The 16363-nt window shown below is 43.6% G+C and overlaps 1 protein-coding gene across 2 annotated transcripts in view; it reads left to right on the forward strand.

Annotated features, from left to right (window-relative positions):
* Positions 1–10724: 10724 nt before the first annotated feature.
* Positions 10725–16363, forward strand: part of PTK7 (protein tyrosine kinase 7 (inactive)) — a 94687-nt gene continuing 89048 nt past the window's right edge. The window contains exon 1 of one of the 2 annotated variants that reach the window (XM_077336777.1): positions 10725–11086. In XM_077336777.1, coding sequence (XP_077192892.1) covers positions 11041–11086 — 46 coding nt within the window. In that variant the 5' untranslated portion in view covers positions 10725–11040. The remainder of the gene's footprint in view (positions 11087–16363) is intronic. The other variant, XM_077336768.1, reaches the window with a different exon arrangement.

Here is a 16363-nt window from a genome sequence, read left to right on the forward strand (position 1 = left end):
TCAGGCTACTTTAAAACTACTGTTTCACTAATAGTGACAGGATTTGCGATTCCGCTGGCATCCAAAGAATATCCAGATAACAACGCCTGCTTGTTCAGAACCAGCTGACTGTAATATCAACTGGAGGAATATTGCAGTTTAGGATGACATATGTTTCTATTGGGCCAGGCAATCAGCCAAGGAATCTGGATGCTTCTAACAGATCTGAGGGAACAGGTACAATGGAAGCATTTCCTTTTAAAATAAGAAATTTGTCAATTCCATTTTGCTTAACTGCAGACCGAATCAATTTATAACAGCCATTGAGCTATGTTGTTTCTGTGTCCGCAGATGCAAATTACTAGTCTAGATAGTGAAAGGTCAGTATCCATAAAGTCAACACCAGAGGCAACAATGATATTAATCATAGAAGACCCAGATTAAAGTCTGAGAGTACCACAGAGACCAACAAGATTTTTGGAGGATAAGCTTTTGAGAGCCGAAGCTCACTTTGTCATATGTTAACCCAAATATTTGACTCTGAACATCTTGTTGGTCTCTATGCCACTACTGGACTTGAATCTAGCTCTTCTACTGAGGACCAACATGGCTATCTTCCTGAAAATGACATCTGTAGATGCTTATATAGCTCCTGGTCCTTTGTCTCATCTTCTTCACAGGGCTGACTTATTTGGTATGATGTCACAATAAGATGGCAATAGTAACACAAACCTCAATTTCATCCTCTAGGGAAACGGTAATATGCCATGTGGTTGCCTTGGTATGAAAGACTCAAGGTGGGTTACGTATCTCATACTTAAAACAAAATAACATGCAAACCTTAATAACCTCACCTCAAAATACACCTGCCATCTAGACCCCATTGAAAAACCCAGCAAATACGAATGGCACCGCAGCACCACCTGACATATTTCTAGAGATGAAGCTTCCCTTGCTCCTTGCATATAGTAGGAAATGCAGTGAGAAAAAGCATGGATTGTAGTCAGTGTCGGGGGGGGGGGGCTACCTAAGCACAAAGCCAACTGCCACAAATCAGGTGGCAGCTGGAGGACTGTAACTGGCTGCTTCCATATTCTTAATATTTGAAATAACATAGCCAAAATCTCAGCATTCTGAGATGCTCTTACAGGAGAAATGTTAACCCACTTTTCAGAAAAAAGAACATCTATTGTGAGTGACTAGACAGAGCCTGGAGTTTGTTAATGCTACCCAGCAACTGGATTTGTTGGTATGATGACTAATCTAAGGCCCTAACAGTAACACAAAGAGGCATATACAGAATAGCAGGCAAACATTTTGCCAGCACGTTAGAAACAAGTGAGCAACCCAAAACATGGTCAAGCCTATCCTGAACATGACAGGGGGATAGATAACGTGTGATGCAAAGGCACAAAATGCTTTTGTCAACTTGTTATTTGAGAAGAAAGTAATTGCAGGCAGGGAGCCAAGGCACTTGGCAGAAGCAATGAAGCAGTCATCGAGATTAAAAGGCTGTGGATCAAGTTAAAGATTTATGTGGCTGAATGCCACATTTTCAAATCAAAAAAGTGGCATCCATTTGGGATTCTGTGTATTTACATACCTCTGCAGAATTCCACTTGTTATGGGAGAGGCAAGAAATGGTGCAGGAAAATCACTCACCATTCCCTCACACTGGAGACTACAATTGGATTCCAATCCCATTGCTGGATTGTGAGACGTCTGGGTTTTGGGTTGAATCCAGCAGGTTTTTCACACAATTCTATACTATCTCCTCCTTACTACAAGCCATTTTTCCAGATGACTCCGGTCAGGCCTGATTCAGATAGGGACTTAAAAGGCCTAACTAATTTTCCTGTATCAGATCATTAATCTCCTGACAAAAGGTACAACTCAGCATTTTTTGTTTATCTGGGTATACTCTACAAGTAAAATATATTACTAGAAAATCTAGCCTCCATGTGATCTTTTTATTCAAACATAATTATTTACACTTTTAATACAAGACTCACAAAAAAGTGCCACCATTGATTTTACACAGGTAATTAAAGGAGAACAGATTCAAATGTGTAGCCGTGTCGGTCTGAAGCCGCAGAACACATTTAGAGTCCAGTTGCACCTTTAAGAATAACAAAGTTTTATTCAAGGCATGAACTTTCATGTACCTATAACTTTGAATTGATTACTTCCATTCCATAACATTGTATCTGAGGAAGTGTATGTGCACACGAAACCTCATCCTTCCCCTGCAGCTCCCGCCCTCCGTCCCTGGATTATAGCCTCTGCTCTCAGATGCCTCAGTGCCTGCAGCCAGCAGCAGGTAAGGGGAGAGGGTCCTGGGCAAAGGGTCGTGGTGGAGGGCTTGCTAACGAGGGCCTCTTGACCTGCTAGGCTGGCCCTACTGACGAGTGCTTCCCGGCCTGCTGACTGCCTGCTAAGGAATCATAGAATCATAGAGTTGGAAGGGGCCATACGGGCCATCTAGTCCAACCCCCTGCTCAATGCAGGGTCAGCCCTAAGCATCCTAAAGCATCCAAGAAAAGTGTGTATCCAACCTTTGCTTGAAGACTGCCAGTGAGGGGGAGCTTACCACCTTCTTAGGCAGCCTATTCCACTGCTTGAACTACTTTGATGGTGAAAAATCTTTTCCTGATATCTAGCCTATAGCGTTGTACTTGTAGTTTAAACCCATTACTGTGTGTCCTTTCCTCTGCAGCCAACGGAAACAGCATCCTGCCCTCCTCCAAATGACAACTTTTCAAATACTTAAAGAGGGCTATCATGTCCTCTCTCAACCTCCTTTTCTCCAGGCTGAACATTCCCAAGTCCCTCAACCTATCTTCATAGGGCTTGGTCCCTTGGCCCCAGATCATCTTCGTCGCTCTCCTCTGTACCCTTTCAATTTTATCTACGTCCTTCTTGAAGTGAGGCCTCCAGAACTGCACACAGTACTCCAGGTGTGGTCTGAACAGTGCCGTATACAATGGGACTATGATATCTTGTGATTTTGATGTGAAGCCACTGTTGATACCACGCAAAATGGCATTCGCCTTTTTTACCGCTGCATAACACTGCCTGCTTATGTTTAGTTTACAATCCACAAGTACCCCAAGGTCTCGTTCACACACAGTGTTACCTAGAAGCGTATCCCCCATCCAGTAGGCATGCTTTTCATTTTTCTGACCCAGATGCAGAACTTTACACTTATCTTTATTAAATTGCATCTTGTTCTCATTTGCCCATTTTTTTCATTGTGTTCAGATCTCGTTGAACTCATCTGCAAACTTGATGAGTAGTCCCTCCACCCGCTTATCTAGATCATTAATAAATATGTTAAAAATACTGGACCGAGCCAAATCCATGCTAACTTCCTTGGATCACCAAATTGTCCTCCAGATGTTTGCAGATTGCTCCCTTTAATATCTGCTCCATTATCTTACCCACAACAGAGGTCAGACTCACTGGTCTGTAGTTTCCAGGGTCATCCTTCCTCCCTTTTTTGAAGATTGGAATAACATTTGCTCTCTTCCAGTCCTCCAGGACATCTCCAGTCCTAAAAGAGGTCCTGAAAATGATGGACAAGGGTTCTGCAAGTTCTCTGGAAAGTTCTTTGAACACTCTTGGGTACATTTCATCCGGCCCAGGGGATTTGAACTCATCCAGTGCAGCTAAGGAGCTCTGTTCCAGCCCTGCTAATGAGCTGCCCAGCCCCCGCCCGCCCCACTTGATCTAGCTGCGAGCTGCAGCCCAAAGCCAACTTAAGCTGCCTGGCCAGGAGCCAGGGGAGGGGGCTCTTTCAAAGCCTGTTCTTAGGAACGGGCTTTGAAGCTAGTACCTTGAATAAAACTTTGTTGGTCCAAAAGGTGCTACTGGACTCTAAATTTGTAAAGGAGAGCAATTATTTGAGCCCATTAAAATAGCTTACCAAATGTAAGCAGGTTACATGCAAGGAACATTCTCATGATGTTTCAGATCATTTTAGTTTCCCATATTAGTAAGTATTCATTTTATTTCTATACCATCCCTCCCTGAAAGCAGGCTTGGAGCGGTGTTCAAAATAATCTTTGAACCATACTAGCAATTCCACCCACGATTGCCAAGCCTGGCCCACAACCAGCAGAAAACTTGAAGGAGGGAGATGTGGAGTGACATCATATCATAGGCCCAATGGACATTTTTCATTTGCTTGTTTGCTAGTTTTTACAGCAGCAATGGGAGATCCCCTGCCCAATCAGGGACTAGTAATCTTTATCCTACTTGAAAGCAGGGCCGGTTTATCTATGTAGCATGTGCTGTGGGCCCCATGCTTTCAGGGGCCCTGCATGGTGCCTCCCCCTGCATGGATCAGGGCTGTAGCCTCTCTCCTCCCCCCTTTTTCCTCTTTAAGGACACTTGGAGTGACAACCCTTTCCATTGTGGGGGCCCCTCTGCCCCTAGTCTGGCTGCTCCCACCACAATAGTACTTAACTAGAGTCCCACAAATTCTTAAACTGGCTGTGGTGGTACGGGCTCTGAAATCCTTAAACCACTCCTGCATGATAGGCTATGTTGTTCTGTTTCTTGACCCACATGTTGAACGGGGGGGGGGGAAGGTTGATGTTCTGTTGGTCACCATCTTGTTTTTAGTGTTGATGTTATATTGTTATATTTTTAAGGTTGTTGTTAGGGATTTTATTGTGTTTTATTGACTCCTGTAAACTTCTGTGAGACATTTGTGAGCGATGGTATACAAATATAATTATAAATAAATAAATAACAGCCAGAACACAGAGTTACATCATGAAGTATATTTCATAATATTGAATGTTTCCCTCAATTTTTAAAATTCATCATGGCCATTAAAAAAACATTTTACTATAATATAGAACAGCTAAGAAAAAGAATATAAGAAAAAGAACAAGGAATAGGCACCTTACATTATGATATAGGATTATATTGTTGGATCAGACCAAGGATCTGTGTAATCCAATATCCTGTTTCCCACAGAGACCAACAAATATCTCTAGGAAACTTGACCATATAACTGGCGCCAAAGTGGCAAACTGCATCTGAGCATGAAGTTTAATATAACCATCATGACTAATAGTCATTGATAGAACTTCCCTTCATAAAGCCCCTTTTAAAGCCATAGGCCCCTTTTAAAGCCATCTAGGGCAGTGGTCCCCAAACTTTTTATCACCGGGGACCAGTCAACGCTTGACAATTTTACTGAGGCCCGGGGGGGGGGGTAGGCTTTGCTGAGGAACGTCGCCGCCGCCTGAGCCCCTGCTCCACTTCCTTCCTGTCGGTGCCCATGACTTCCCGCCACCCGCTGGTGGGTGCTGCCAGCAGCAGCTGCACAGTGCCACGCCGAGGGGGAGCCCCAGCCATGGCAGTCGCTGGAGAGCACCAAAGGTGAGCTGACGGCAGAGTGACAGGACAGCCCCCGAGGCAGCAGCCGGGGAGGAGGACTAGGAGGATTCGCAGACCAGTAACGGTCCCTGGACCAGGGGTTTCATCCAGTGCAGCTAAGGAGCTCTGTTCCAACCCTGCTGTTCCAGCCCTCCCTCTAAGGGAGATGCTATTACCACTTTCCAAGTGTGTGGAGAAGTATTTCCTATTGTCTCTACTGAATCTCTTGCCCATCAATGTCATTGGATGACCCCAGTTTCCAGTCTTATGGGATAGAGATGAAACATCTTTGATTTTTCTATGCCATGCATAATTGCATAAATCTGTATCACTTTCCCTCCTTTAAGTCTTTTTTCTATGATACAAAGCAAGATTCATTGGCCTATTAGCCTGCAGAAACTAATTTCCCAAATACAAAAATATGGGAGCCAAGTAGGTTCGCTCACACTATCCATCCATGCAGACTTTTCCCACCACACCCACATACACCACACCCACAAGGAGATATATTTCTCCCCTATGGTCTACTGTACTGTATTTTCTCCCTTATTTTATGCATGTCTCCCACTGATTAATATGCCCAACATAAATCCTTTGCTTTGTCATATTGATCCCCACAGTCACTATCCCTTTCCCAAGCATATGATTAATACAGAGCATTCAGAAAAGAAAATGGTATATGGAATATTTATACCTTGTATCTCCACACTATCAGCACTGTAACATCACAGTGTTTTATCTGTTTGTAATAGAAATGCCTTAGTTTCTGCACCTGGGAAAACTTCCAGTAGCATTCCTGTTGGCTTGGTTCACAAACAGTCCTCATCTCCTATCTAACAGTACAATCCTAAATAGACTTTGTAAGTACCATCAGAGAGTATCATTAAAGTCAGCCTAAACATTCTGTATTATGTGGGAGGGTCGAAGCGATTTTTACCCCTAATTTCCTGGTTGGGCAACACTGTCCTGTGAGATTCTAAACTTCTGTCTCCTGGAAAGACAAAGAGATCAGGAATTCCACTTGTGAGGCACTGACCCTAATTCCACCTAAGCAATTTCCCTCCTTCAGAATGAGATAACATCACAGCAGAACTGGGAAGCAAAAGCAACTTAGTGCTGGTTTCTGTCTTGGGAGGGACGGGGGACGGGACACTACAGGTCACAAAGGGGGTTATCTATCACACCATATTTGGTTCATGGTGTTCAATTTATTTCTATAATTTGTAATATAATTTAATTTATATCCTGTCCATCCCTGCCAAAGCAGTCTTAGAGTGGTTCACAACTATTGTTGAAACATGATATTAAAATATGATAAAAATACTATAAAGGTAAAGGTATCCCCTGTGCAAGCACTGAGTCATGTCTGACCCTTGGGGTGACGCTCTCCAGTGTTTTCATGGCAGACTCAGTACAGGGTGGCCTTGCCAGTGCCTTCCCCAGTCATTACCGTTTACCCCCCAGCAGCAAGCTGGGTACTCATTTTACCGACCTTGGAAGGATGGAAGGCTGAGTCAACCTTGAGTCAGCTGCTGGGATCGAACTCCCAACCTCATGGACAGACAGCTTCAGACAGCATTTCTGCTGCTTACCACTCTGTGCCACAAGAGGCTCTTAAAAAATACTATAGAACACAATAAAAAAATCAGTAATGCTCCATCTCCCACCTCCTGCTACAGTCCAGCCAGCCAATAAAATATGACTCAGGGTGGTAACTATTCCATTATATGGAAACATACATGACAGCAAAAATAACATGAGATCAAGGATTTATTGACAGAACAAGAGGCTTGGAGAAAAATGTTCTGTCTCTTTTATAAAACCTTAATGTGTGGAAATGGGCTGCTAAAGGTTTTAATGCTGTGGGGATAACAATATTATACCCATGTGTTGTTTTTCCCCCCCTTCAGATAGTGGACAACTATGGTTAGTACTTGTCTATAGAAACTTTCACAGACTAGGAATTCTGAATCTGGAGATTGCCTTTTTCTCTGCCCCCCCCCCCCCCCCAATCATTTCAGACCTGTGCTCTGAGTGAAAATATCAAGAGTATGGAGGAAGGTTTTTTAGGGAGACTAGAGTTGCTTTCCCCTCTCTTCCTTAGGCAGCACAAAACCAATCGGTTATGTGGGAAGCATATAACTGTTCTAATGCGCTACCCTTATGCTTGAGAAAGACAGGATACAAAAATATTACACACAATGTCTGACAATTTATTTGGTTAATAATATCAGTGTTCTATAGGGATTAGAGTCACAGACTAGAACCTAGGAGAGACCCAGGTTCAGAGCCCCACTCTGCCATGGAAGCTTGTTGGGTGACCTGGGCTGGTCACATACATTCAGCTTAACCTGCCTCACATTTTATCTTGTTGAAAGTAGTTGGGTGTTTTTATACACAGTAGCCATTCCTCCTTAAAGTTCAGCTGTGGATGGTAATGGCAACTACTAGACAGACCTGTTAGAATTGAAATCTTTACCCATTAATTTTACCCATTAATTTTATTATACTGGGAATAAAAAATCCCCTTAACATATCCCAAAGCATATTCATATGCACTTGATATCAGAAACATACCAGAGTTCACAAATTACTGCAGCAAATGACTCTTCACCCTGCAATTTTTCTGAACAGCATGTGAACTCCCTGGGGTAATGAAGGTCATTTACTACACAGTAAGGATTTTGTGAGAACATGAACAAAGGTTATAATCTTTATAGCCTCATCCCTAGTTGCTAGCCTGTAAAGGAAATAGGGTTGTCACTAGCCCTGCTGTTCCCAGCTTGAGACAATAAAGAAATGGAATAGGACTTGGAACCCTTTGATCTTCTCAGTGAATGATCAGAGAGGAAAACTTCTCAGGGCTTGGAAAACTAGTTTATTTAATGGCTTTAGCAGCCCCTTGTAAAATATTCTCAAGTACGAGACAGCAATACCTTGCCTCTCTAACAGGCTAAAATCCAGCCACGTAACTGATTTGTTAGGATGTACCAACAGAAAGTTTATATTTATTTTATATTTATATTGTATTTATATATAGCGCCCTCCCCCAAGTTAATTTATTGAAGTCAAAGAATACCCAAGATAAGCAAGAAGATGGGAAAAAAACTATGTCCCACAATGTACCACCTTAGTGTCTAGCAAGTTTCCGATGGCAGGAATTTCCATCCCATTATACTATTTTATAGTCCCATGCTGTTGATGGTATCAGACTTATGTTTTGCCTTTCTTGCTGAGAAAGGCAGACTGTAAATAAAATAAAATAATGTTATAAAATAATTATGATTTTTGCACACTCTTCCTTGGGTAGAAGAAAAGAAGTTTGTACAAGTGAAGATATCACCTTAACATATTTGTATTTTTTACTTTTGGTAGGATAAAATAATATTTATTATTTATTAATTGGACTTATATGACCGCCGCTCTCAGTGAACTGGCTCATAGTGGTCACAATACAAATCCATAACATAATAAACTATTAAAACCCAATTAAAACAATATTCTAAAACTCATTCACAAATGATGGTGATAGATAACTTAGTAAAAAGAAGATACATCCCACACAGGCCCACTGGGTGGTCCCAAGACAGGCAGATGAATAGTTGGGCTGGTGTTACAGGGGTAGATCATCTTGGAGATTTGAGGCCAGTCTAGTACTGGCCAGGGCTCTGAGGGGAGAGGGAAGCCGGATCTTATGTAACAGGGACACTATTACTTATCAGTATTTGGGATGGGTCTCAAAGCATCTGGTAAAGTACTTATCAGGATGAATTGCCGGAACTGAAAACCTCTTTATTACTTCCCTGAGGGTTTATGGTTTCCTTCCCCAAGGAAGTTTCAGTCAACTCTACCCACAAACTTCTCTTTGCAAGGTCTGAGCCAGTCTGCTTTAAAGATACAATGGTGAGTGACTCCTCAGCCTCCTTCTTGGGATAACCTGATGTGTTGCATCCAAGGTACCTACAAACAAACGAAAACTGAGAGTGCAATCCTAGGAACACTGTCCTGTGAATAAACCCCAATGAATAGACGTTAATAGGGTTCTGGATAGATCTACTTTGGATTGATAGGTACTTCTTTCCCCCATCAAGAGGACAACATTTGAGGAAATCAAGCACAGAAATGTCCAAGTTTCTGTCTGGATATTACAATTTTGGGGTGGATAAGACTTCTTGGCAAGAGGTGGAATAGGTTTACTCTGAAACAAATAATTCAGAGGCTGTAGGTTACATTTTCAAGGAGCCTTTATCCCTGCTGCTTCCAGTTTTGTTCATCTTTGGGGACAACTTACATCACCAAGTTGGTGCAAGTATGTACCTTCAGTTCATTTGAGGCTGCATTTGGCACATAGTAGAGCAGTTGAATGATTTCCATCACCAGTTGACAATCCAGCTTTGTAACTCACTCACACTACATTCACCCCAAATTGCGCAACCATGTTTTGGCAGCAATAAAACACTGAAAATAGGGCTGCTTGCAAGTTGAGAATTTGATGAAAACAGAATACAACCACTAATATTTATGTATCCAAAAAGACTCGGGGCAGATTACAATGTGAATAAAATACATACATTCTAAAAATATACAAAAATCAAATTTTAAAGTAGTTAAATACAATAAAAACACTTTAAAATTACACAACTAATATTGCCTTTAGCAGTGCTCTTATATGGGAAGGGGAGGATCCACTTAACATAGCCCTCATGGAGGAGTATAGCCTGGTGGCTATGGGAGAAAGAGTTGGTGGCTAGATGTTACTGCAGCCCTCAGCCATAGACTCCACACACATCTGTCTATACTCACACAAACACATAGTGATTGCTTTAAGGAAGCTTATGCTGGTTACCTTTCAATTTTAGAAGAGTTTTTTATATCCCACTTTTCACTACCCGAAGCAGTCTCAAAGCGGCTTACAATCGCTTTCCCTTCCTCTCCCCAAGACACCCTGTGAGGTAAGTGAGGCTGAGAGGCTCAGAGAGAACTGAGAGTGGCCCAAGGTCACCCAGCTGGATGCATGTGGAGGAGGAGTGGGGAATCAAACCCTGTTCTGCAGACTAGAAGCCGCTAGTCTTAACCCCTACACCAGGCGGGCTGAGGTAGTGAGCCAGTCCTCTGAATCAGCCGCCACGGACAGAATAACCTTCTAGCTGGGACTGGCAACTCGAGTTTCGCAGGCATTCGGAACGTTGCGCCAACGAGCCAATTCTCCATGTGGCGGCCGAGGCGCCCAACAACCAGCCCACAGCAGGTGGAGGCGACCGCGGGCAAGCTTCCCCGACTGCCGCTCCACAGCCTTGCGACACGCCCCTGCATTGGGCGCACGGAAAAGGAGAGGAGGCTTGAGAACGACCCCCGCCTTGGGTGCCCATTCAGAAAGGCCACCGCATCCAGGAGGGGTCGCTCGCCAGCCAGCCAGTGGGGCCGGCGGCTTGGAAGGCGAGGGGAGAAAAAGGTAGGTGGACGAGGAGGTTCCGGCTTGCCTTGGGAAGCGAAGGGAGGTTCCTGTCGGCCGGAAGCTCCTCCTTGTCCCGGGTGTGTGAGGGGCGGAGCGGGAATGGGTTAGGCGCCTGGGCTGCCTCGGGGGAGAGAGCCGTGCGAGGAGCATGGAGTGAGGAGCGGGTGCCGGAGGTGGCCGGGCGCTGCGGGAGAGAACGCGCGAAGCGAGCAGAGATGGCCGCGGAGATGGCGCGCGCGGTCCGGGTCTTGCTCATTCTCGGTGAGTCGGGGGTCGGGGGCTCTGAGGGGAGGGTCTCCTCCGTCGGCTGCCTCCCTCGCGGAGACTAGGCGCAGGCCAGCCACGGGTCCGTCGCCTTGTCCCGCGAAGGGTCCTTTCGCACCGCTTGGCTGGAGGCAGGAGCGAGCCGGGTAGTGGTCGGCTACCGCTTTGTGGTCTCGCCCCGAGCCGGAAGGTTAGGCGCAGAGGTGTGTGTGTGCGTGTGAGAGAGAGAGAGAAACGCGCGGCCATTCAGCCTCCGACCGCTGTGCCGTGTGGCGTGTGCGCGCGCCGTGGCGCCTCCAAACTTGTTCAGGGGACGCTGCCCTGCTGGGGAAGGCGTGTGAGAGAGAAAGGCAGGCGGAGCGCTTGTCTGCACCGGGAAGGAGCGACTAACCCGCCCAGGGACTTCTTTGTGTTCGCCTGGAGTTGTTGGAGTGGGCTTGGAAGTGGCCGCGCGGAGGCTCGCCCTCTGGCTAGCCATTTGGTGCCAAGCGCCAGTGCAGCCTCTGTGCGCGCAGGAAGGGCAGGCATCCCTGCGTCCCCTTGGTTTTGTGCCCGCCGCCGCCACAACAGTTACCGACCCCCCCCCCCCCCCCAGCACACACACACACGCGGGCGCTAGATACAAGCCCGGCAATTGCTTGGTGCCATTCAGACTGAACAGCGGGATCTTTCTGGAGCAAGACGCCAGACAACAGCTCTTCTTCTCGTTGCCTCGAATGTGCTGGTTTGAAACTAGTCCAAAGAGGGCAGTGTGTGTGTTTAGACTGACTGGAGGAACCACAGGGACACATGCCAGTACCTTTTTCTTTTTTAAAAAAGTGGACGTTAGTGGCCTCTCTTACATTCCTATCCTGTCAGCGATCTTTTTCATTGCCCACCTCTTTTATTATAACCCAAGGAAGGGCACTTGTATGAAGACTGTTTGCATAGTTTCTTTAAGCGTTTACAGACTTTCCACAGAGAAAAAAAAGGGGGAGAGAAACTTATAGAAGGTAATTACTTTATTTTTTGCTTATCTCCTTCTGCAGATTGCCAAAGCCTTGTTCCAACTCTTCTGTTATTGAACTTTTTGAAATATTGGGTGCCTTCTGATAAACCTCATCCAAATCTGTGTGACGCAAACTGGTGAATCTGTTTTCAGTAACCTTTTTAGGGCAAATCTGTTGAAGTCAACAGCAATTGGAGAGGTTTAAGAATGCACTATGAATTGGTGTCTTAGGGATCAAGCTGTACTAGCTAAGCAAATCAGGTTCAAGTGAAGCTGTTGGAAATGGACCTAAATGCAGGGTGACTGCTCTGTTAACACCTGAGCAGTGAAGAGATTGCTGGCTGTAATTTCTGTGTTTAACTGAGGAAAAAAAAACCCCATCAGGCTGATGTGAATTTACATTAGCTGATGCTGGTATTGCAAATGAGAGACTCTCTTGCCCATCTGCACCCCTGGTTGACAGTCAAATGTTGCCCAGCAGATTTCAGTTGAAATTGATTTAGTGTTAGCATTGGGTGGTGAACCTGACTGAGTGGGCTAGTTCACACTTTGATCAGAACAGTGCCTTTATACTGTGAAGTACAAAGTAAAGCAGATTCCCTTCCCAGTCCTTTTCACGTTCTGTGCCATAGTGGAGAGCACATTAATAAAAACAGAGCTCATTGTCTTGATGCCTAGAAGAGTTTGCTTAGGACAGAAACTGATTATTTGTTCTAGAGACAGGGAGCTGCGCATCTCCGCAAGTATATGCTTATGGTCTGATAATCGTGCAAGATAAGTTTAGTCCTATAGAATCCCTCAGCAGCCGGCTCAAGGTTGACTCAGCCTTCCACCCTTCCGAGGTCGGTAAAATGAGTACCCAGCTTGCTGCTGGGGGGGTGAACGGTAATGACTGGGGAAGGCACTGGCAAACCACCCCGTATTGAGTCTGCCATGAAAACGCTGGAGGGCATCACCCCAAGGGTCAGACATGACCCGGTGCTTGCACCGGGGATACCTTTACCTTATAGAATCCCTGGTGTAAGGAAATCTCTGTAAAACACATTATTTGTGAAATGTGAATTTATCTCGTGCTTTGAACTCCTGAAACTGATTATAGGTGCAGGTGTGTAGACATGCTGGTCTGAAGCAGCCGAACAAGGTTTAAGGCCAAAAAAGACCACAAAGTGAGTTGGCAAAGTGTGCATGCACACAGAAACTTAATATTGAATAAAACTTTTGTTGTTCTTAAAGGTGCCACTGGACTCAAACTTGTTCTAATTATGAAGAAAAAATGTCGGTTTTTACACCCTGCTTTTCACTGCCTAAAGGTGTCTCAAAGCAGCTTACAATCACCTTCCCTTCTTGCTGCAACAAACACCTTGTGGGGTAGGTGGGATTGAGAGAGATCTGACAGAACTGCTCTGCAAGAACAACTCTAACAGAACTGTGTGACTGGCCCAGGTCGCCCAGCTGGCTGCACATGGAGGAGTTAGGAATTGAGCTTGGTTCTCCAGATCAGAGGCTGCTGCTCTTAGCCATTACACCAAGGAAGTCTCTGTAATGTGATCCACAATTTATTATTATTTTTAAATGACTATCCTGTTAAAATGACAGTGTATGGCCTGTTAATTCATGTTGCTTCTGCCACAAAGACATAGTTGAGGTGCACTGGTTTCCTGTGCAAAAGTGTTCTGTCTTCCTCTGTTTAACAGGTTTAGAAATGATGCTCTTCTTGTAGTGTGCAGCATATTTTCTAGACTGCAATCTCTGGTGCATGTAATGTGTGGCGTTGTCCTTCAGTAGGGGAAGTCATCCAAGCAGGATAGATTGTACTTGTAGAATTTTCTAGCATGTCTTGATTTAAATTTGGGCTAATTGGCCAGTGATGAAAAGAGCTATGATTTTTAATGCTGTCTTTGTTCTACAGCTTTCAACATGTAATGTACTACTGTTACCACAGCGTATAACTGGTAATGGTCTGAGATGTTCAGAGATCCTTAGTCAGCCTCGTTAGGGAACAATATGATTACAGTATGAGAAATGATATAGTTTTATCATATTAGAAATTGAAGAGCCAATCTTCAGTAGATAATGTATGTAGAAGTATTAACACTGTGCTTGATCTAGTTAAATGCTGTGTCATTAAAAAGCTTAGGTGTATTTCTAATGTAATATCAACATGGGATTCTTTATACTGTACCCTGAGCCCTCAAGGAAGGGTGGGCTAAAAGTCTGAAAATAAAATAATTTGCTATCTGTAGCTTGTGAGAACATTTCAGTTAATGTGCTTAAAGAATGGAGAGTTCAGTCTTTGGGAAGAATGGCTTTAACACATGGCTCTCACAAAGGTTTGAGAGGTGAGCAGTAACAATTAACATCAGTATTGAAGGGTCTGGTTGGTGCACTAGAGAAGTAAATGTATTCTTTCTATCACAAAACGGAGGAGAGCCTCCAGCTGAATGTAACAGCAACACATTGAAAATTGATCACTATCTTTTATATACAGCACATTATGCCTGTAGCAGTCATTTCCTAGAGGAGTGTATTTTAATCCTTCAAGAATTTAAAACTTAAAAAAAGATATTGATGGTTGGTTGCTATTTGCTTCTTTGAGATGCTGCTTTAGGTTTTTGTATTTATATTATTTCCACTAAATATAGAAAATGTGTCTGAATGCACTCAAAATACTAAGTTGTCCTTCAAAATAGATGCCAAAGGCAAGTAGGCACAGGTTCAAGAATAACCCATGAAAGAAGGGTGGAAATGCATGGAAATAAAGCTGGTGTGATTAGTTAAATTATAGGGCAGTGCTGTGGGCATGCTGGATGGAATGGCAGAAGCCTTTGAAGTAAGGTAGTAGTTAAATTGTAAAAGCAGCCCTTATACTACCCTTTCACCGGAGGTAACATCTGCAGGGTGGTGCAAGGCTGAGGGAGGGGGGCTAAGGTTCCTTGGCAGTAGTGTGATATTGCATTTCTTCTGTAGTGTTTTCATAATTGGTATAGGTGAGAATTCCTAAAGTGTCTAGAATAATTGCTGTGTCTTATTTGAGCTGTATATAACATAATAAATAGCATTATTTAGACTCCTATGCCTCAATGCTTATGTAAAACAATTGCCATTTCTCTTATGCTTAAGTGTTTTTAAAAGACTCAGTATGGAACAAGGTATGTCCCCAAACATTGTTCACTGTTTTTCATTGCAGCTTGTATTAATGTAAAAACTACATTAGCTTCTAATGCTTTGGGGAAAGAACTCTGTGCAAGTGCAAGACAATTAAAGGAATATTTTCCCCTTCACAGTAGTCTACTTTGATTCTAGATGCTTTGCAGAATATAGAAATTGTGCTCCTATTCAGATAATTCAGCTTACAGTGCTTTCATAATAACAGTTCACCTATGAAGGTAGATTTGTAAAAGAACATGCAAGGTGATGATTAAGGCTTTGTCATCTTGATGGTTGGAATTCATGTTGAGTCTAGTAAGAAAGGTGCAAATAAAATAATATCAAAATACACAATCAAAGCTATGTGTAAGCATCTCTGGTGTTAGCAGTCTAAGTTGCTCTGGGGCTTTGGACAGGTATGTGTTCATAGACTTATGAGAAACAGGCATGTTAGGGTAGTCCTGTAGATGTTTGTGGAAAAGGCCATAAGCTGAGAGTTAGCTGAGACTTCACTTGCGTTGTTCATGGGAATAGTGAAAACAAATCTTTTCCTTGTGATTTTTTTTTGTACAGAGAAGTATCATGTCATACAGTGCTGCATTCCGTGCTGCTCAAAAAGTGCTTCTTAAAGAGAGATGTGACTTCTTCTATCTGAAAACCTACACCCACATATTCATATGTATTATGCAACTGTGAGCAGCAGGACAGAAATGAAATGCTATGCTTGAAAGGAAATCAGTTGACACCTGCTTCAGTATATTTTGTCATGTTAATATACTTGTTAAGCATCCTTCTTGAATAAAGAAGGATATGTCTTCTGAGAGCAAAGGGTGAGGCAGAAAGCATGGAATCCTGTGCATAAGCCAGGAGTTAAAACTCTGCTGGTTACTGTTCATGAATCCATGTTTTCTAGGGGGCAGTTCTACATGGAAACCATTAATATTGAATGCAAATATCTTGAATTCTAGTTACTTCTTACCTTATTGGTTGCCATCTTCCTTTGCAAAAGTATAAAATCACTTAACAATTGTGTTACTATCCTTCACTTTTAAATTCCCTTGCTCAGTTGATTTGAGCTTCCCTATCTCTTCTCCCTTGCCTCTGCGAGGCCTGTTTTCTCTCCACAGTTCATTCCAAAT

This window comes from Paroedura picta, chromosome 1 (genome assembly GCF_049243985.1).
Source record: "Paroedura picta isolate Pp20150507F chromosome 1, Ppicta_v3.0, whole genome shotgun sequence".
Taxonomy (NCBI): domain Eukaryota; kingdom Metazoa; phylum Chordata; class Lepidosauria; order Squamata; family Gekkonidae; genus Paroedura; species Paroedura picta.